This window comes from Coffea eugenioides, chromosome 11, assembly GCF_003713205.1.
Source record: "Coffea eugenioides isolate CCC68of chromosome 11, Ceug_1.0, whole genome shotgun sequence".
Taxonomy (NCBI): Eukaryota; Viridiplantae; Streptophyta; class Magnoliopsida; order Gentianales; family Rubiaceae; genus Coffea; species Coffea eugenioides.
In genome coordinates this window covers 50983970-51006180 of record NC_040045.1, presented here as the reverse complement: position 1 = coordinate 51006180, position 22211 = coordinate 50983970, and the positions used below count along the sequence as shown (strand labels likewise).

Here is a 22211-nt window from a genome sequence, read left to right as displayed (position 1 = left end):
AATTTGGTACGTACCGAATTTGTACCAAATTACCAAATACCCGATTTCAAATTACCGAATTGAATTTGAAATCGGTTGTGAATTCGGTAAGAACCGAATTTGCTCACCCCTAGTTTTCCATATCCAAAAAAAAAAAAAAGCGAAAGCAAATCACTAGATTGATCGAGGGAATGAACTTGGAAGAAAATCTCGATGCCTTATATCGCTGATCTCTCTATATATATACTGGTCCACTAAAGGCATCGCTCTATCCCTGTCCGACCATATTACTGTATACTAGCTGCTAGCTGAACCTTTTATCAATTAATTAATCTCCCAGCCTTTACAGTTGAATCTTCAATGGCTTCCAATGAGGAGCGGTCATTTGCTAGCCACTATATGGTGCTAGCTCCGAAGGAAGCCACAATCTTCGATCTCCTTCGTTTCTTGCTCTCCAGCCGTGCAGACAATAGAAGATTTATTTTTACCCCAAGAGGGACGAGATTACCATTCCCTAAAAGGGTGGTTCTAGTTGGCTCTGTCGTGATGCAAATTATCTTGTTCATACTCGCAGGACCGCTAGCATTGTTGGGGCATGCAATCGAGAACTGGCTTAACCTGCTGTACGTGAATGGCGGTTTTATGGGAATTATCTTCAAAATCCTTCGGGGTAGACTCTGCTACTCAATCTCCTAATTAGTTATTGCTCTTGCTTTTCTTTCATTCGCCTGACTTTTTCCAAGTTTCATGCTACCCACTTTGCTCAATGCAAATATTATTTGCTTTTTGGATAATTCATGAACATTGATCGATAAGAATAGAGACATCAAAATGCCAAACATAAGGGCATGCATGCATGCTATCGTGCGTGTGCTGATGGATGCGTTAATCTGCGGGCGAGGTCTTATCCCAGCAGTTTACGTGGAAGTTCTCCCACCATCTTCCAAATCCTACAAACCAGGGCGAGTTGTGATAGGAACAGCACTCCTTTGTTCCCCATTAATACCTCGAGTATGTGGGGTTTCTTCAAAACGCAAGCCTCCAAAACGTAGTGCACTGTCACACAGCAAGAACAAACCTCTTGAACAAACGCAGACTGGATTTCAAAATAAATTGCAGCAGTGACTCTAGTTACACTTGAATAATGAAAAGCATGAACGTAAATTAAGATCCATAAACTGATACCTGATGCTAGAGAATATCCTGGTGTCTGACTTGCGCCTAGCTAACAGATCCAACACTTGTAGTGTGAAGGAAATAAGAAATTAGTTATCGTTTTGTTGTACAGCATAACAATCTGGATAGGATTTCTTTTTTACTATATTTTATCGACTAGGTCATTAAAGATTACGTGTGTGCATGGTTGTTCCTTTAATTAAGGCTGTAAGGAGGTTAGTATCCATCCATTTTTATCTTTTGTAGGGCGCCGGCCAGAAAAAACCCCAGATAGAGATTCGCCCAAGTATCGGTCGCTGACCGGACTTTCAGACGATAGGGAAGAGCTGGCTGAGAACATCCTAATTGACGATACGAGATATAATTCGGCTCTCGCAATAATGGCTGCCAAAGTCGTTTACGAGAACCCCGCTCATATCGAATATGTGGTCTCGAAAATCTGGAAGGTAAAACTGTTTTAGTTTCAATTTTCTACATGTGTTACGTGTTTGTGTATATGTTTTGGTTCTTACTTATTCGATAACCTAGTGTAGTCATCTCTTTACATATCATGTAGTGACAATTGATGACCTCGTTAAACTACTTTCACAGATGGAATTCATGGGATTTTACGATTTCTGGAACGGTAAGTATTCCTTATTCCTACCTTACTTTTAAATTTTAATGGCTGCCTTGTGAGAGGGGGATTTGCAACGATTAGTTATTGGAGAACACTTGTTTACGAAAATTAGCTGGGCTTTTCATTAAGAACGAGTTTCATGGCTTTTGAGCATTCGAAACCCTATCCTCCAAGTGCCTAGATAGTACTAATACGTAAGATACCATGTGAAAGCAATAATATGACGGACTCAAAAGGCTGCACGTATGGGGTCCAATAATGTCAACCTGGTGTTTTAAATTGCTGTTAGTTTGATGGTTAATTATTTAATTTGTCTTTCATTCGGAACTGATCCCCTTTTATTTCTTCTCCTCCTCCTTTTTTGTGGTGGTGGTGGTTAGCTTTCCAAAGGAAACCAACAACACAAGCAATGTTGTTTCGACAAAATAAGGACACGGACTCGGAACTGATATGTGTGGCCTTCAGAGGTACAGAACCCTTTGCTGCTGATGATTGGATTACAGACATGGATCTCTCCTATTATGAGCTTCCCAATGTGGGGAGGGCGCATTGTGGATTCATGGAAGCTCTTGGTCTACAGAGGGGCAGTGGTTGGCCCAAGAACATACCCCAATCGAATAGGCAATACGCTTACTATACCATCCGGGAAATTCTGAAAGATGCTTTGAAAAACAATCCCAATGCTAAATTTATAGTGACAGGTCACAGCTTGGGTGGTGCACTAGCAATTCTGTTTCCATCCATTTTGGCGTATCACGAAGAAAAGGATCTGTCGGAGCGGTTAGACGGGGTCTACACTTTTGGTCAACCGAGAGTTGGAGATTCCAGATTTGGAGCATTCGTGGAAAACAACATGGAGAGCAGCAGGCGCAAGTACTTTAGGATCGTTTATTGCAACGATCTTGTGCCTAGAGTCCCTTGGGACAATTCATGGAGCGATTTTCAGCACTTTGGAAAGTGTATCTACTTCAACAGCCTTTACAGGGGCGATGTAATGAATCCCTTGGCATTCCCAAGCTCATTTATAATTTTCTCTCATCTGCAATGTGTATATCAATACCTAGGATTAAATATTTTAATTGTTCATGGGCTGCAGATTGTTGATGAAGTACCAAACAAGAACTACTTTTCAGTCTTCATGTTCATCCCCAAAAAAATGATCTGTGTTTGGGAGCTGATGAGAGGATTTGGGATGGGAATGTTCATCGGACGTGAATACAAGGAATTGAAGGTTATGCGAGCGGTTCGACTTATGGGCATCTTCTCCATAGCTGGCCTGCCAGCACATGCTCCTCTAGATTATGTCAATTCCACAAGGTTTGCATCTCCAGATTTGTACGCTCCCAAACCATGGCTTCGCCAATAAACGATTTTCATGCAAACGACGGCCCAGCGGAGGGAAAGCCAAGCACGAAGAAACTGGATGATCCTCTTCTAGGGCTCACCTAGTTGAAAAAGTTTATTCTTTCAGTTAGTGTAAGTGGATAATTAAAACTGCTCCTCGTTTAAGCTCATGTTTTCTGGGTCGTTTATCTCTGTTGCTTGTCTATTTTATTATTATTATTTTTTTTTTTTTTGCCCTTTTCGGTGTGTGGTGAAAGATTTGCCTTTTGCATGCAATAAAATTAAAGCATCCGAGTATGCACTTTTAAGCATACTTTCTCCCTTTTTTTTTTCAAATCTGAATCTTTTGAAGATAAGAAGCAAAATACTTTCTTGTAATGCACTAAGTAAATTTTGAACCACTGATCTAGTGCATGACTCTCCCTGACCGTTGGATCATAGTCCAATGGTTTGTTATAGGATTTGTTATAGGATCTAGTGCATGACTCTCCCTAACTTAGAAGCCCGCTTTCATTAACAGTGTATTTTGTTATAGGATTTGCACCCAATGTTATGATCGAGGAAAATTGGTCAGAATTATGAGAAAAGTGTACTATTAGATACTACAAAAGCTTTAGCAACTCTAATATATATATATATATATATATATATATATATATATATATTGCATAACTAAGAATCTACCATGAAGTGTTCTTCAGTGACATTAATTTAGTGTTAGAATCCTATCTATCAGAAGAAGAATGGAGGAAAAGTTTCGAGATTTAATTAGCGAGAATCCTTCTTCTTATCAGATCTGCATTCCCAAAACAAGGGGGGAGGGGGGATGGAAGGATGAGATTCACTCCATACAAAGAATTAGAATAGTACTTCAAAGTAAAGTCATGAACCAGTTGTTGGGCGAGCTAGACACCATGGACGCCAAAGGTTGAAGAAAAAGCTCCACGCTTGGATGATGTACAGATTTTAACGAGTCACCGATTAGGCATGTTTCGAGAGCTGAAAACTGGGGTGCAGATTTCACAGCCAATGTAGGAGTTTGTCAGTAAACCACACTTTACTTCACTAGCTCAATATGCAAGCTCTCAAAATTAATTTTCTCAGAAAATCAATTTAAAATGTAGTTCGTTATCAACTATTTTTCCTAATAAGAAAACAAAAAAGAATTTTTTTTTTTCGTGCAATGATTTTGTTTAACAATTATATTGCGTATACTTCATAGTTTTTAGAATGTTTTACATATTTAAGCTTACCAAACAAAAAACGTGTGTTTGGATAGTAGATTATTTGGGATAATTTTTGAAGAGATTGCTACAACATTTTTTTTATATAATGAATGTGAGATAAAATAGTGATTAAAAAATGTAAAGAGATAAAATTATGCAAATAATTCACTTTCTTAGTTTTGACTTTTTCACATGCCAAAAACTAAGTAAATAGCATATTCACATTTTAATTACATTTACAAAGAAACTCCTATACATTTCATCGTACTAAAAAAAAAAAAAACACTTGTACCTCATAAAAACATGAGATTGATTTGATATTTCTTCCGGTGCTGCGGTAGAGCAAACTTCAATTTTTTTAAACAAATATAACTAAGGGCGGGCATGAAGTGATATAATATATATATATAGAAGCATTAGCAGGAATTTGGATTTGCATCAATCCGATTTTGAACAGGAAAAAGGGCAATGAACTCGTCTTCCGACCTACTAGGGAAAGTACGCATTTTGGATGAAGATTGACCCTTCAATGCGTTATTTGGATGATGAAGACGCAGCAAACATTCAAGGAATGGTACATGCAGGGGACTCAGTAACTTCATGGACTTTGCAACAGCTCCCCAAACAAAATCAATAATTTGATAAATGACCAAACAAAATAGTGTGGACCTAAAACTGAATACCAAATCAACGAAATTTACATGGAAATGTAACATAACAATGAGTGAGGTTAAAACAACTCAAGTACAAAACGTACTCAATGGAAGCTCTTTGTTGCAAATGTGTGTTGCGGTATGAATGTGGAGAAGCATTAGCATGAATGTATAATGGTAGATGCAGCGGTGAAATCGGGACCTTTATTCAGGGGTGCAATAATATTAACTTAGACTTATAAGGTGTTGGTTTGCAGATTTCTGAAATAACTAAATATTTATTATAGTGAGCATGTAATTTGACATTCATTATTTTTTGGGTTATTATCACTTTACCCCCTTAACGTTTGGCGCTACTATCAATTTCCCTCTTAACGTTATTTTTTAGCCACTTTACTCCCAAAACTAACGGTCAAACTTAACGGAAGTTATTAATTAAAGTGAAAAGACATGTTTAATTCTTAAAATTATTATTACTTTATCCCCATAAAATATAGTATCATTTTCAATTTACCCCGTAGAGTTATTTTTTAGGCAATTTATCCTACCATTAAACCAACTTAGTAAGTTAAAAAACTTTAGAAAAAAATACCTTCTTCTTTGCATAATAAAATTAATAAAAAATTTAGAGTGACTTTCCTCCTTTTTAGTATCAAGAAAAGAGTTAAAATATTAATTTCTTTTTTCTTGGCAATCTTATTAATATTGAAAAAAAATAGAAAGATGGAGAGGGGGAAGGGAAGAGGGAGAGAAAGAGCTCAATTCTTTTTTTAAAAATTACAAATAAGAAAGAATTAAATACTTTTATTATTTTAAAATTATTTCACTTTTTTGTTTATCACTAAATTCCAATCCTAATCTCGACAACTTTAAAGTAATACGATAATGTTAGACTTTTCTTTATTTTCTTTTTTTACAAAATCTAATTTTTTTGTCTCCTTTTTTCCTATCTCTTTTTCTTTTCCTAGTATTAATAAATGTGAAAAAAGAAATTTGAGAAAATCTTTTTATTTTTATGTTTTTCGATCTCTTATAGTGAAAAAAAAGAATAACCATTCCAACTTTTTTATTTTTAATTATATATAAAAAAGGATAAATATATTTAAAATTTTCTGACCATACTAGTTAGATTAACGATAAGGTAAAATGCTCAGAAAATAATGTTAAGAACTAAAATGATTGTATCACTATAATCTAAACGAATAAAGTGATAATAACAATGTCGCAATGCTATAAAATCAAAGGGTATTTTTATCCAAAATTTCTTAACATGTTGAGTTGAATTACTCATGGGGATAAAGTGATTAAAAGATAATGTTAGGGGGTAAACTGATAGTAGTGATATAATTTAAGGGGGTAAAGTGATAATAACCCTTATTTTTTAACTCATCCAATGTTATAAAATTATGCAAAAGAATACAAGATGTATATTTTAATTAATATAAACAATTGACAAATAATTTGTACACAATTAAACTGTTACATGAATAGTTAGTGGACTTGTAATTCATATGAAATAGACATGTAAGAAAAGTTAAATATTAAACAAATAACATTTGCTTCCAAAAAAAATTATATTTAATAGAAAGCAAAAAAATAGCATCATGTAATTATATATATTTTAGTCCAAGGTTCACTATTATGGAGATGGAGAAGACAATTGTAAAAGATTTCAATAATTTTGAGGGACAATTGTGAGGTTGGTGGGAATACTACCAAAATCTAGGGGAACAAGAAGAAGGCAATACTAGAATTTCTAAAATTTTTATAGGTTAATTTTGAGCTTTTAAAAATTGAAGGGGTGCAATTGTACTTCTCGGCTTGACATGACTCGCTGCCGCCACTTGCATAGATGTATGCCATACGGATTAAAAAAGAGAAATCAAATTTGAGCATGCATCCATACACGCAGGGGAAAAATGGAAAATCACCCCGAAGTTAAAATTTAGGAAAAATCGTTCAAAACGTTCCTCATATTTTATAAAATAATTTTTTTCGTCCATCATTTTTAAAAGTGTATTTTTATGTCCCTTACAAATTTACATTGGTTAAATTTGGCTCCTACCTAGGTTTTCAACTAGTTTTTTGCCAGAAATTATCACGTGGCTTACATGAAATGATTTTTTAAGGGTAAAATTATCAAATTAAAATTTACATAATTCGATTTATAGTCTCTTACATTTCATAAAATGAATTGTTTCGTCCCTCACATTTCACAAAATAAATTTTTTAATCTTTTACATTTCACAAAATAAATTTTTTTATGCCTCATTGACCATGTGTACAAAGATTTTTTTTTTAAATCTATGTATATATCTATTTGATTTCACTTGAACAGTACCAATAACATGCAATATATCTCTATCTGATTTCACTTAAACAGACTAATTGTAAATGTAGACATACTATTCAATGATATATACATGAGTTTAAATCTAACAATTTTATTTTAAACCCACATATATTTATTTAATTTTATCATATGAATCTATTCAATATTTGTAGTCTTTTTCTTTTGGTAATAATTTATTTATTGAGTTGTGTAATAAGACCATCTAATTAATCGGTTATAATTTGAATTCTATAGTCACGCTAATAAATTGCAGTTTAAATCTGAGATTTTTACTCACAACTTTTAAGACCAACAATTGAATTTCTTGAATTGTAATTGTTTTAAAATTTGAAAGTGTCAATCACTGATTTCTTTTTGTCATACTTTTTCTTTGTTTATCTTTTCTGTCGAAATTTAATTCGATATAAATACTTGATAATGTTTAGAATTAAATTTCTTATTTATTTTCAATTTTCAAGTAAAAGAAAATGAATATAAGTGAAAAACTAATAATTTTTTTAAATTCCTGTATATATCTATTTAATTTCACCTGAACAGTACATTCAGGTGACATCAAATAGAGATATATTACATGTTACTCGTATTATTTAAGTAAAATCAAATAGATATATACCCTGGCTTTAAAAAAAAATTATTCGTACACATAATCAATGGGAGATAAAAAAATTTATTTTATAAAATATGAAGGATGAAAAAATTCATTTTGTAAAATGTGAGGGACGAAACAATTCATTTTGTGAAATGTAAAGGACAAAACAATTCATTTTATAAAATGTGATGAATTATAGATCGGCTTATATAAATTTTGATTATTTGATAATTTTGCCCTTCAAAAATAATCTCATACAAGGCACGTGGTGAATTCTGACAAAAAACTAGTTAAAAATTTAGATAAAAACTAAATTTGACCAATATGAATTTATAAAGGACGTGAAAGTACACTTCTGAAAGTGAGAGACAAAAAAAATTGTTTTATAAAATATGAGAAACGTTTTGAACAATTTTCCTAAAATCTATGTCAAAAATTTCACAATTTAAAGGGGAATATCGCAAAATGCTAAATCGTGGGGGGCTATCCAAAAAAAAAAAGAGCCCTTCATATGTATACATTCAGCAATTTACGGATTGCGGGATGTAGAGATAGAGAAATCCTTTGACGGGTTTGAGAAGCTGAGCTGAGCGGCGGGAGGCTGAGCGAATCGTCGTGCGATTCGAGCGCTAGGGAGCGTGCGAGCGAGGTAGCTAGAATTTTGAGAATTCGAATCGGTAAGAAGGTATTGAGCGTGCATACATAATCAATTACTCGTCGTTCTTTTGGTTAATTTTTTATGGGTTATAATGAAATCAATTTCCGAATTTTTGAGAAAATTTGAAGGAGAAAAAATGGTGAGTCTAAATTGGTGTATATTGATGATGATTGTGTGTGAGAAAGAGGTGTCTGTGTTGTTATTATTGTGTGCAGGAGGAGGAAGAGGAAGAGTCGTTGAGGTGTGTGAGCGATTTCAGTTTCTAGAGAGAGAGCTTCGATATAAGATCGGGAGAGGGCAAAAGGAAGTAAGGGAAAGAGAGGAATTGGTGAGAGGCCTGCGCGATTTTCCTATAAACTCCACTGCAGAGCACGATTCCTTAACTTGACCGTCTTCAATATGTCTGAGAGAAAGCTTGTTGTAAGTTCAAGCCTCCTTTCATTAATTCCTGTAATATCTATGATAACGGTATTCAGAGCAGAAATTATACTGATGTATATTGTGCAATGTTATTTAGGTTTTGGGTATCCCGTGGGAAGTGGATACAGAAGGTTTGAGGGAATATATGACCAAATTTGGGGAATTGGAGGACTGTATAGTCATGAAGGTTAGTCGAGACTATTTTTCCTATGTTGGTTGTCTGTCTGTTTGTTTTTTCCTGTACTTGGATCCTGACTCCTTATGATTCGTCAGGTGCAGCTTGTGAAGTAATTGTATTCTTTTGAAAACTTGAGTTTTTGGCTTATACGTGAGTACTGTTGATGCTTTTAAATGGTTTCTGGAGGTTGAATTGATGGGCCGAGGACCAGTTGATTGGAAATTATATGTCTGTAATGCTTCCAAAGTACCATCTTTCTCAACATTATGACAAATTAGTTGTACTTTCTCAATACGGAAAAATTAGTTTTTAGCACTTGCAATAATCAAGGAGGTGTATTATTTGCATTAGACTGTCGTACTTGTTTTTGGAGTAATACATTTAGTATCTTCTAGAAATATCTATCTAGATTGTATGGAAGGCTAAATTTATGCAACTTTTCTATAACTTTTAGGAGAGGTCTACTGGGCGATCTCGTGGGTTTGGCTATGTGACCTTTGTAACTGTTGAGGATGCTAAGGTTTGGCTCATTTATGTTTTCCTCTTTCTAATTTTTTTTTCTTACTATGTTATTATTTCTCTTTTCCGGATGAAAAAGTTCAAATTCTGTTCTAATGCTGCTGCCCCTTTGGCTTTGATTCTTTGTATTTATTCTGCAGGCTGCGTTGTCAAGCGAGCATTTCCTTGGTAACAGAATGCTGGAAGTAAAAATAGCCACTCCGAAGGTTTCCAGTTTTAGTTTTGCAGTTATATAATTCAATTTGAGAACTTTTAAACCTTCGTCATCCTTTTTAGCTTATATTGTTTGCCCATAAAACTTTCTTGAGCTGTAGACCAATGTAAAATTGTGATTCCATTACTTGAATTTGTTTTACATGTCTAATGAAACACACCAATGCTGATTTATAGGAGGAGATGAGAGCTCCGTCCAAGAAAGTAACACGGATTTTTGTGGCAAGAATTTCTCCATCTGTCTCAGAAGCAGCATTCAGAAGGTCATTGTCTTTACCTCTTTATTGAACTTGAGAGATATTTTTAGTTGCTTTTTCTGTTTCATGTCTCATTATGCTGACATTATTCTAAATTTTGAATGTTTTTCTCCATGTGTTTTTTGGTGCAGTTATTTTGAGAAATATGGTGACATAACAGATCTCTACATGCCCAAGGTCCATTACCTCCACCCTACCTCTTCAGTTTTCTTTAACTCTCTATGAAAATTCAAGATTCATGATTATAGAAATGGTAGAGAATAACATACTTTTGTCTCATATCCGAAGGATCCAAGCACCAAATCACATCGTGGAATCGGATTTGTCACTTTTGCTAATGCTGGTAAGTCCCACTTGAATGTTCCCAGGTGGAACCTGATAATCTTTTACCTGGCGCAAGAAACTTACTTTTCCTCTGTTCAGCAGAGGGAAATAATTCACCTTGCTCACATTTTTTCCTTATCTCTTTTGTTTCCCCTGGTGCAAGTGTTGTCTATGTGAAAGATATCGATCTCGAATTGGGTCATTTGGACATGTGCATACCGAAAGAATATGCATGTAGGCTGCAATCTCACATATCGCATATTTCCTCCACATGATTAACTGATTATATAGGTGGACAAAGCTGGTAATTTGGAGTGAGTTGCCCAATTTATTGGGATAAATGGACGTCTGTATAAGTTGCTAACTTTCGGCATTTCAAGTTGGTAAGGTCATAATTATGTCTTTTACTGGTTCTATTTGGGACCTGTATTTTAGAGGTTTTTCTAGGATCTGAAGAGTTTCTGCGGTTTGGAGAAAGTTCTTCCTTCGAGATTCAACAGAAGAGGATTGGTCTGGGTACTGATTGGAAAGTGGACTTGCATTGGATTATGGAGATGTGGCTTGTTGAAAATGAGTGCTTATGGTATTGGAAGTGGACATTGTGGTCTGACAGAGTCGACGTTAACGATAAATCTAATCCTTTGTTTCGAATGATAAATTTCTTGGTTCATCCACCTTTTCAAAAGATTCTCTTTTCTGATGGTGGAAGCAATAGCAATGGGGATCATTAAGGGGGAACGCAGGTAGAAGTTGCAAGTACTATTTAGCCTAATTGTTATGCATGTCACCTCCCCTGAGAATTTTTCAAGTAGTCAAGGAGCACCAGGGCACTTTATGTTCCAACATTTCAAATCTTTTAAAATTTTTAACTAGGCTATATTCTCCATGACCTTGAGTGAGAACTGAAAAGTTAATGAAGTCTTATGAACTAGCTTAGCTGGTGATTATGGCATAGTGCTGTGACTGTGCTTAATTTTATTTGAATTTTGCCTCATAGGTGTGGTTAATTTAGTTTTCTATCAAGAGGCCTAACTTGGTGGCTTCTTAAGTGATTTTTGTGATATGCTGTTTCAAACTTTTTACTTTCTTTTTCAGAATCTGTGGATGATCTCATGGCTGAGACCCATGAACTGGGGGGTTCTACAATAGTTGTTGACCGAGCCACACCAAAGGCAAGCATTTGTCAATATTCAACTCGCTAGTTATTATCTGTGTCTGGAATGTTAAGTGGGGTTATTGGGAAACTTAATGCTCTCTCTCTCTCTCTCAGGAGGACGAATTCAGGCCAGTTAGCCGAGTGCCTCAGGGTGGATATGGTGCATATAATGCTTACATCAGTGCAGCAACCAGATATGCTGCACTGGGTGCTCCCACCTTATATGATCATCCGGGTTCTATGTATGGAAGTAAGTATTAGGGACAAAAAGGAAAAGTTAATGCACTTTCACTATCTGGTGCCAATTGTCTGAGAACCATTTATAATTCTTGAAAACCAGGAGGAGGCCCAGGAGGCCCCCCTCGTGGGATGGGTAAAAAGATATTTGTGGGAAGGCTTCCTCAGGAGGCAAGTGCTGAAGATCTTCGTCAGTACTTTGGTAGATTCGGCCGTATATTAGATGTCTATGTTCCAAAGGTAAGAAAAAGCAGTATTTGTGATTTATGGTTGATGAACAGCTTCTTACTACCCAGACATGCTATTGGAATCAGGATCCCAAAAGGACAGGCCACAGGGGGTTTGGTTTTGTAACCTTTGCTGAAGACGGTGTTGCAGATCGTGTGTCTCGAAGGCCCCATGAGATATGTGGACAACAGGTAGTTGATGAAGTTTTCATTCCGGATGTTTCCTAGATGTTCAGTCTGTTGATGAGTCGTATAGTTAATATTTATGCTGTGACTCAACATATTAAGTCTGGGAGACCTATAACAAGTCCTGTTTGCACTATTGTGGACAATCAATTTATTACTAATTTGTGGGTTAATTAAATCCTACTTTAGATGGATGTCATTCCAAAGTTAATTCTGATTTAGCAAACTTGATTTTTACATCTTAATTTTCACTTTTGAAGAATTAGCATTTGTTTAAGATAATGGATAAGGATAGAAATTTTATTCTTCAAATAGATCTCAATGTTGTCAGAAGCGTAAGTCTAAGACTTAATTGTATGTTAAGAAGAGAGAAGATGGTTGTAGAATATCTGTAAGTCTAAGAAAAAATTTCTTGGCTAATTACACTAATTTTCCATGTTATATGTAGAAATTTTAGAATTATCCTTTAGCTCTTGAATTAGAATGGCATCATCTCTCAAACTTGCAAAGTGGATGCTGCGCACAGTAAATGTTGTATTATTGAATTGACTGATATGCTTGAAATGCATAATCTATGTACTCTGCAGGTTGCAATAGATTCAGCTACTCCCATTGACGATGCCGGTCCAAGTAGTAATTACATGATGGATAATCCTGAACCATATGCAGGTTATGGCGGTCCTATGCGTTCGTACGGTAGGATGTATGGAGGGATGGACTTTGATGACGTGAGTATCATTTCCATATTTACAGCATTGCATCGCTCAGAAAGATGAACATATTGCTTTTTGAGTCTTCAATCTATCTATTAGCCTTTTGTGCATTCTGTGAAGCACTAATATGGATTTGCTCCCGACTTGTGTGTGATGCCAATGTGTTTGGAGTTAAGACCCTTACCTTAGCTAGAGCTCGACAGTCAAGTTCATACATAAATCTAGCTTTGCTTATTGAGTAGAATGTTGCTGATGAGTGGCTCTTCGACTAATTATTGTAGCCACATAATGTGTATGCAATCTTCGTATGTGGCTGATCTGAAGTCCTCGTTTTCTCTCCTGTACTGACAATACAAATTAGATGACAATTTATACGGATTGTTTTCTTTTTTGATTTTTGTTCAGCCCCTATAGTTAATTGTGCTGTGTTTGTTTTGCAGTGGGGGTACGGAATGGGTGCTGGAAGACATTCCAGAGCAGATTTTAGGTATAGGCCTTATTAGTTGTCCGAGGCATAAATGCTGCTGCATCTAGAATGGACCTAGATAACTAGTAATGTTCGCCTTTACAAATACCCAGTGATGGCTCAAGTAGGACAGCTTTTGTTCGAAACATTTATATGCCAATTTGTCGTTGAAACACTCGTTAATTGGTTATGTTATCTGTGGTTGGATGTCATTTAAGCTGACTTTATTTCTATTGGCAGGACTGATTAATGTAACTTGTACCGTTATTTGTTTTGCCAAAACTACTGCCTTTCCATTTGGGAAAATGGCAAATTTTGTACCTAAATTTTTTCACTAATGCTGATTTAGACCCTAATTTTTATTTCTAACCGATTTGATACGGGAACTTATTTAGCAGTTTTAATCAAGGACTTCTATAGCGGCACTTATTTAAAACCAATTTGACTTCTAATTGATCAACTAAATCAGAGTACTTTGGGAATGTCACTTATGGAATTGTAATAAATTAAGTAAATTATATAAAAATTCATAAGATTAAACTTTTAAAAAGTTTTATTTTATGATTTTTTACATGATTTTAAAGTTTTATTTTATGATTTTGTAACATGATTTACTTATTTATTACAGTTTCGAAATCAAAATATCGTTGTTAGTTAGTTAATTAGGAGTCGGATTAGTTTTAAATAATGGTGCCACTGTGATAGTCCTTAATTGAAACTGCAAAACGAATTCAAGTATCAAATTGATCAAAAATAAAAGTTAGGGACTAAATTGGTATTAGCAAAAAAGTTTACGGATGAAATTGGCCATATTCCTTTCCAGTTTGACGAAGTACGAAGGTGCTAATGTCGAGAAAGATGCATGGAAGATCAGTCGTTGCTTTGTAGTTGTGCTCGGGGATTATATTGAGGTTAACATTGAGAACCTAAGCACTCACAATTCTAAAGAATCTAAGCAAGGAACAACCTTGACAGCATTTGTTTATAACTCTTAATTGAATGGCATGAGTAGAACACGCAAAATGTTTTCGTAACATCGTTTCTGCAAAGACAAGCTTTAGATCGTCCACCTTAGGTCATGATGGTTTATACATGAATGTGAAGTAGTTTTAATTGCACTTAATCCTCCCTACACCTGTTTAGCATGTTATAAGAAGAAAAATGGTTTCCCAGAAAAGTCAAAATTAGTGATATTAGATGTACGAATTAAAGGGAGAGGAATGAGTTATGTGATACAAAGGAGGTGAGTATAAGCAGTGCAAGTGGGAGGTCTCGGACACTATTAAAAGAAAAAAGGTCTTCTAATTTTGGATAAGCTTTTATTTGCAAAAATATAATTTTAGTTATATCATATACATGCCTTCTAATCAATATTTTATCTTTTTAACCACCTTTTTATCTCACATCAGTAAAAATACTACAATGTTATTTGAAAAAAAATTTCTCAAATAATTTCCTATCCAAACACATATTTCAAAGGAAAATAATCTCCGAACTTATTAAAAAGGCAGGTGTAAGAAAAAAGTAACTTACAAAAAAGCTGCTTCAAAAATTATTACTGCAAGTATTGCTTAGGAATGCCTTCAGAAAGTGATTTCTCGCGAAGCTGGCGAAGAAAATGATGAATGATCACCTCATAGCTTCTTACTTTGCATGAAGTAGGGCCTACAATAAACTGATTGGCATAATCAGATTATATTCCTCTTTGAGGATGCTTGTAGAAATTACTCGAACACAATCAAGATGACTTGCACAATGTTTGACTGGAGAGCAGCAAAAGCTTTATCACTACTAAGAAGTGCTGTTTGCCAGTCCCAGTAATAAGTAGCATGTCTAATTATATACATGAACGAAGGTAAACTTCATTGTAGCTGGAATTTGCGACGAACTAGACGTTCTGTTCTGATCTTCAAGAGATAGCCGAGCTACTATGCCAGTATTTCCAATCGTTGAGAGATACAAAAGAGGCGAAAACAATACTATCGATATTCACAAGTTTATAAGAGAGCCTACAAGGATTTGCAATCTCCCTCAGAAAACGTGCACAGAATCGGCAATTAAGTGCAGCAAAAGAAGCACTCAATCAGAGGACTTGTCTTCATATACTTGCGAAAGAATGATTTATTTGAAATTCTAGACTGATGAGCGTGTTTCTCTGTAATCGAGCTTCTCATATCTTGCGCTTTTGTCTGAGCAGCTCTCAGTTTGTTCAAGATTTTATCCATGGATGCTGATCTTTTCTTTTCTAGTTTCATCTGAAAATGACAGCAAAAAACTTTCAGAGCAGTCAAAGAAAGAAACCGTTCTTTACTTTCAGTTAGCGCATCAGATATCTCCACAATTGTCAACTTTGCAACAGAAGCAACGGTGTAATACCCGAACCTCAAGTTTCCGAAATTCTGCCTCAGCTTTTGCCTTCTGCAAGTTCTCCCAGGCAGTGATCTTGGCTTCTTCTCTTCGTGACCTGAAACAATACGCGGAATTAATATGTAAATTGCATGCCAAGCAATTCTCTACATTGCAATATAAACATTTTCTGCAATTCTCTTCATTTGCAAAATGCAAATGTAATTTACTCAACAGTTGGAATACCAAGGTTGCAAAGGATCTCAATAAGAAACTTAATTTGAATTACAAAATAAGCTAAGCTACGCATGTTAAGGCAGAGTTTTGCAGAGAAATGTTTTAATCTGCAGATGCAGGAAAAATAATGCCTTGTGAATTACAATGCTTTCTGGTTTCGTGATCCCAAAATATATTCTACGGAGAAGAACAGAGGGAATATTTCGATAATCAAAAGATACTGCATGTCAGAAGAGAAAGAAAAGGTACTTTGACAAGGTCTTTGCAGCCCCTGAAATGTCCCACGGCGAAGCTAACTCTTTAAAGTCAGATGATTTCCTTCTCATCCTCCTTGCTCCAAGTTTCTTGGACTGCCGGGTGATAGTGGCTCCCTTATCTACCTGGACATCTCTAATTTCAACTTTAGCAGAATTGTAGTTGTGCTGCTCAACTGCAGCTGGAATTGGCAGAGGGAAGGCTGAGAATGATGAGTTTCCTTTAGGAGATGAATAGGTGCTTCCCTCAGGGCTCATCTGAGTGGCCACATCCCTACGTGAGATAACACGTGATACACCCCTCTCTGCCTCTAAATAGCCAAGTTTATGGTCTGCACATTCAAAAAGAAATATGTAAAACCAGAAAGCTTTATCCAGAAATATGAGTTTTTCCCAGATGGAGGACCAACTATGGTTTTCACTTAAATATGAAGGATCATTCATAGACCCCATTAAAAAACATGAACGGGATGTATATCAACAAAGTGCTCCAAGCAATTTTCCCCGTCTGCCCACTGAGTTTAATGTTTGGCGCAAGTGGACCACAAGTAAAGTTCAAAAGAGTGGACGCGAGCACAGTATGAAGAAGAATCAATATAGAAGAACACTAGTCGAGTGGTAAAAATATAGATCATGCAATTTAATTTTCTATAGCTATAAAAAAATTTGAGAGAGAATATGCATTCTTCGCACAGATGATGATACAGAGTAGAAGCTTCCAACCATCATTTAATTTGGACACTGCCTCCTGCATCATCAACCACATTGATAACCAACAATTTACACTCTTAAGACTTCCCAAGCACAGAACAATGACTGGGCGACTGCCTCATTGCCCACAGCCGAAATGGATTGCATGGGAAGAAAAAAGTTTCCAGCCGCTGATCGTATCAGTATTCTTTTTCAAGTTTTTTAATATGAGAGACTACATGTTCATACTAGAAGAGGTATACACAATCACGTTAGAATTGCAGACATACTCAGACAACGGTGACAGGTTATCTAGGGTACATTTAGGATGACCAGTAGGTCACTAAAGAACCTAGTACCTAAAGGCAACTCTGCAGGGAGAAAGAGATCCATCTAAAACAGCCTTCTGAGCCAAATTATACGTCAGGCATCCAAATAGAACACACAAATAATATGTAGAAGAACCGATTACGTTTAACAGATTGTCCACACTTCTCCAAGTGAGACCATTGGCCTTTGTTTATGGCTATCAATCATCACGGCAGAAGTAGCACTACAAAGATATAAAATAGCAGCATATCAACACTTCAAAATGCCTTGAGATGCAATTGAAGTGGGGTGGAATATTTGGTTTCGCAACACTAACCACCGAGGTATCTAAAAGTAACTTCAGCACTTGCTTATTGAACAATCAATCAGATTGTCCATATCTGCCCCCCCCTCTTCTGAGAGAGTAAAAAAAATTTTAAAGAAAAAGACAATGGATAAAATAGAAGGAACTCTGGAGTCTGATGGTAAGGTCATGCAAGCATCAAATTTAAGAACATCTGGCTTCCAGCTTAAGAACTTTTGGCGTCTCTGGGGTTTAACTTGAGTTAGACAGCACAGAGCAAATGGACACCAGTTATAGATAATTGCGAGTTGCTGTACTGATCAAATTTAACAACTTAGTGCCTGGTGTTAACTGAAGGTTTTTGTCAACAAAACTTTTTAAATTGCACCTGGATTCTGGTAATTGTTGGAAAAGCTCATAAATCACATCAGAACTTACATTAGCCCACTTAATCAGCATCTAAGAAAATGGAAGAAATTGGCAAGAAAAATGTCAACTAAGAGAGAACACACACACAACCGCGCGCGCGCGTTATACCTTGAGAGCTTGGAATAGAACACTCATTTAAAAAATCGGACAATCCAGGTGCAGTTGCAGCATGAGCAATTGCACGCTCAGCGAAGACCGAGTTAGATTTCACGCCATTCCCCGTGGCATAATGAATGGATAAACCATCAGGGACCAATACACCAGTTGTTAATGGCGAACCTGCCATGAAAGTACTCCCACTTCCACCCTCAAGAACTGGCGAGGTAGGAGAATAATTCGGCATATACATGAGTCCTGGAGCCCCAAGTGGTCCACTCTTTGATTTAGGCCGCCTCTGAGGCTGTACGTTTGAAGTCTTGCATACCCCATATCCTGAAACAGGGCTAGTAATCCACCTCTCAGCATCATCCCACTTTGAAGGCAAAGTCCTTCCACTGTTGAATGGCATCAATGCAGCAGCACTAACGTGCCTCCTGCTACTATTTGTCGGTAAGGGAACTCGTTCAGAGCTCCAACCCTTTGGAATCCCTCTGCCATAGTTGTCTCCATATTCTGGGGTTCCTGGACTTGTATACGCCCCTGAATTACCAATAGAACCAGAACTTTTCTTCATGACTCTCAATTGAAACAAGATACCAGCTGCTGCATCGTTTCCTCAATAGTCTGAATTTCCTAAAGGCCACATTCCCATGCTGTATCAGATTCAGCAACAAAAACCCAAAGGACAAATAAATAGATCCATTCACCTATATACTGCTCAAATAAAAGCAAAAACAAATGAAAAAAAAATCTTCGTTTTGAAATGGTAAACCAGAGTGGACTTAATTTTCATCCCTCACCAGTCACCGCACAAACTCTAGATGTCAGTATATGACAAACATACTATCTGTGATTATAAAAATAGTAAAAGGAAATCGACCTTTTTTTTTTTTTCTTTTATCGTAATTGGGGAAGTGGGCAAACTCTGAAGTCAGGATCCATTGCTAGATTCTGGAGCACAGTATTACTCGTGAAGTGCAGGAGAGTGCTACAGTACAAAGTGCTGTGTCCAAAACAAGCCTTAAACTTCTGCTGTCAGAAAATTGACCAAATGTAACACAGAGACTGTTTAAGAAGCAACAGCAGACCCACTCCCACTTCCACAACCTTTGTTCTTATTCTCACTCAATTTTTAACACAAATTTTCACGCACACAAAGGGAGACAGACAATAAGGTAAAGTATTCAGAATAAAATAACATCACCACGAGAATGAAATTAAAAAAAAGAAAAAGAAAAAGAAAAAAGTGTTGAGGCTTTTAGCAAAAAGCAAAGTTAGCTTGAGATTGTTGGTCAGAGACGAGAGCCTGAAAACTTGCCCATGTAGTTGTGAGTGGCAATACAAAATGCTGCTTTTCAGTCTTCAGTTTGGTTGTTTCTGCTTGCTTTCTAGTTTCCTTTCTAGCACAACATTTTGTCTCTGAGTCCAAGGAGAAAGAGAGGATAATGTCACTCGGAAGGAGTACTAACTACTAACAGTAGGAGGAGGAGGAGGAGGAGTACTAAGTTTAGTTGGATAAACAAAGATTAGTTTATTGAGAAGAAGGTTCATCATCTTCTGCTGGGGCTAGGGTGAGAGAACTTGAATGTAGGATTGCTAACCGATGTACTAGTAATGAGATACTTTAAAAGGTTTAGACAACTAGCAATTAAGAGGGTTCAATTCCATTGGGGTGGTCTCTGATCATCTTAGTCTTAGCCCACACATTTTGGAACAGAAGAAAGAAGAAGAAGGATGCTGGAGGAAAGGAAAATGCACCTTCTTTAATTATCGAAGGAAGATGGGCATCACTGATTATTACTGTACTACAAAACGAGTGCTGAGCGCCGAGGCCGAGGGGGGGAAGCATTCCCATTGGGTTTGGTCGTCCATAAGAGCCAAAGGTCGAGTTGGCGCATGTTGTCCCCATCTGTGAAAGCGCGGTCAGTCCATGTGACGGTGCCATAAAGTTTGGGAAGGACTGATGCAGCAGACCCTCAATTTTCAATTTTGTCCCTTTGAGGGTTTCCGTTTCTAACTTTCCCTGCTCCATCATTCCAATAAAACTCCCTAAGTGGCTTTTACTTCTTTTTTTTTTTTCTGCTTTTTGGTCCAAATAAAACTTAGAGAATTATCTCTCTGTATATACAATCACCTTTGAATTGAATAATACATGTTATTTAATTTTAATTTTTTTTATACATATGATATGACATGCATTCGGTGATGTTACTGTATACATCGAGGTAAAACCATATTCAGGAGGACCAGATAAAAGTGAATCCATTTCAAGGCATTCGCAGGCCACCAACACGTTTCTAGTAACTTATGGTGGTTTAGTACCAAATCGCAGCACGTTTTGTAGTTTAAGCAAGCAAAATGTGAATGAGCCAATACTTGTTTTTTCCTTCTTTTCAATTATAGTAAGAAGTGAATTCTATACAATCAAAGGTCTTTACGTTTTTTGAGAAATAAAATACTAAGTTCAACCATCACATACTTCAAATAATGGACATTATTCACACCATCAGCTGGCTGACACAATTGGACCTAAGCTAAATGATCCGTTAATTCTCCTCCACAAGCGCACATTCAGAGCGAATGACATGACAGGAGATCAATTCCTGACGACGCAATTCTCTAGTCCACTCTTTTTTTTTTCCCATGGCAACTTTAACCTAAGCAGCTAGTAGGTGATAAGAATTATTATTGATAGCAGCAGTGATACCCAAATTTCAACCCAGATGAGTTATGCTGCAGTTTTGAGAGTTTGCATGACTTCTCAAGCAAAGCCTCTAGTAGTTGGGATTTGGGGCAGGACGGTCATCTGGCGAACCTGTTCTTGAGCAGTTTACAGTCAAGATTTGGTCAAAAAAAAATTATATGATTCAGATCTCGTCTTGTACCTCGTTTTTAACAACATGTGTGTGTGGGACTCACAAAATTTTGTTTTAAAATTATATGTTATTGAAAGTAAGTTACACCATGTACAAACAAAATTACGCTGTGTGTAAAATGCACATAATCTTCAGGAACGATTAACTTATCATGTACAAACAGAATTACGCCGTGTGCAAAATATACATAACCTTCAGGAACGGTTGCAGGTGGTTAGTACATTAGTTCCTTCCCTTCAAATAGAAATGGTCTTGGAAGGTTTCCGACTTCTTACGTAAAGCCTCTGGTAGGTAGAGTTGGGGTGAAAATTACAATTATATCAAGATTGCACGAGTTTACTCTTAAAAATTAGTTCTGTCTGGATAGAGTGTTATTTGAAATATTATTTGGAATAATTACTGTACCACTTTTTATGATATGATATATGTGAGATAAAATGATGATTGAGAATATAAAAAGGTGGGTTGAAAAATGTGTTTACAATGCAAGCGAAATTTTATTTAAAAAAATGGGGTATCCAAACAAAGCCAAACAACAATCGGACTGAATCAAATAGAAATCTCCCATTTTTTGATTGTTTTTTCACTGCCAAATTTGAAACGCAAGCAATATAAATTAAATCAACAACTAATAATTAACAAGTGCCAATCAACTTGCCGGTGATTTATCGTCTCAGGCTCTCACTCGTCACAGTTCATATGATGACCCTTTGCAGGACCATTTGTATGAATGTGAAGGAACGAGGACAAAGCTCAAAAGTACCAACACACATAATTTTGTGATTGATTATTTGCACCAGTTCACACATGGGTTTTTAACTTCTCGTCCGTTCCTAACTCCTTTCAACAGCCAGGATCATATGTCTGAACTCAAACTTGTTAAATAGTGCCGTGCCATTAACGGAGCATAAAATATAGTTTCTAGGACAAAATATGCTACTAATTTTTTTGAGCCTTTAATGTAACTCAAGACAATGGGAAAAGGGTTAGAATTTGCTGCTACCGCTCATAATTCACGCCTGTCATTGCCTGAGCATTATTGCTTAACTCTGTCTGGACCAAAATAGTTCCGAAATTGCTCGTTTGATAAAGTCCGCCACCTGCAAATCTGAGCGAAAATGAGAAAGTTTCTAGACGAATGTTTTTTGATGGGTTAGCGGGCGTCCTCGTGCCT

The 22211-nt window shown here is 36.2% G+C and overlaps 3 protein-coding genes across 9 annotated transcripts; 2 read left to right on the top strand and 1 right to left on the bottom strand.

The window, feature by feature from the left end:
• Positions 1 to 1500: 1500 nt before the first annotated feature.
• Positions 1501 to 3155, top strand: LOC113753959 (phospholipase A1-Igamma2, chloroplastic-like). Its single transcript, XM_027298239.1, has 4 exons — positions 1501 to 1601; positions 1747 to 1780; positions 2155 to 2765; positions 2871 to 3155. Exons 1-4 carry the CDS (start codon positions 1536 to 1538, stop codon positions 3138 to 3140), a joined length of 981 nt encoding a protein of 326 aa, XP_027154040.1. The 5' UTR covers positions 1501 to 1535; the 3' UTR covers positions 3141 to 3155.
• Positions 3156 to 8472: 5317 nt separating this feature from the next.
• On the top strand, positions 8473 to 13819 carry LOC113753394 (RNA-binding protein Musashi homolog 2). 2 transcript variants are annotated; one of them, XM_027297534.1, is made up of 14 exons: positions 8473 to 8616; positions 8813 to 9017; positions 9115 to 9204; positions 9650 to 9715; positions 9855 to 9920; positions 10105 to 10190; positions 10316 to 10361; positions 10473 to 10527; positions 11604 to 11680; positions 11779 to 11914; positions 12005 to 12141; positions 12216 to 12320; positions 12902 to 13042; positions 13468 to 13819. In XM_027297534.1, exons 2-14 carry the CDS (start codon positions 8997 to 8999, stop codon positions 13528 to 13530), a joined length of 1089 nt encoding a protein of 362 aa, XP_027153335.1. In that variant the 5' UTR covers positions 8473 to 8616; positions 8813 to 8996; the 3' UTR covers positions 13531 to 13819. The 2 variants fall into 2 exon arrangements, with proteins under 2 accessions (XP_027153335.1, XP_027153334.1); XM_027297533.1 differs by having other exon boundaries at positions 8473 to 8624.
• A 1293-nt stretch (positions 13820 to 15112) lies between these two features.
• LOC113751636 lies at positions 15113 to 19977 on the bottom strand. 6 transcript variants are annotated; one of them, XM_027295715.1, is made up of 5 exons: positions 19042 to 19977; positions 18171 to 18794; positions 16326 to 16662; positions 15870 to 15957; positions 15113 to 15748 (listed from the first exon to the last, which is right to left on the bottom strand). In XM_027295715.1, exons 2-5 carry the CDS (start codon positions 18733 to 18735, stop codon positions 15551 to 15553), a joined length of 1188 nt encoding a protein of 395 aa, XP_027151516.1. In that variant the 5' UTR covers positions 18736 to 18794; positions 19042 to 19977; the 3' UTR covers positions 15113 to 15550. The 6 variants fall into 6 exon arrangements, with proteins under 6 accessions (XP_027151516.1, XP_027151517.1, XP_027151515.1 ...); XM_027295716.1 differs by having other exon boundaries at positions 18171 to 18785; XM_027295714.1 differs by having other exon boundaries at positions 19480 to 19977.
• Positions 19978 to 22211: the final 2234 nt, after the last annotated feature.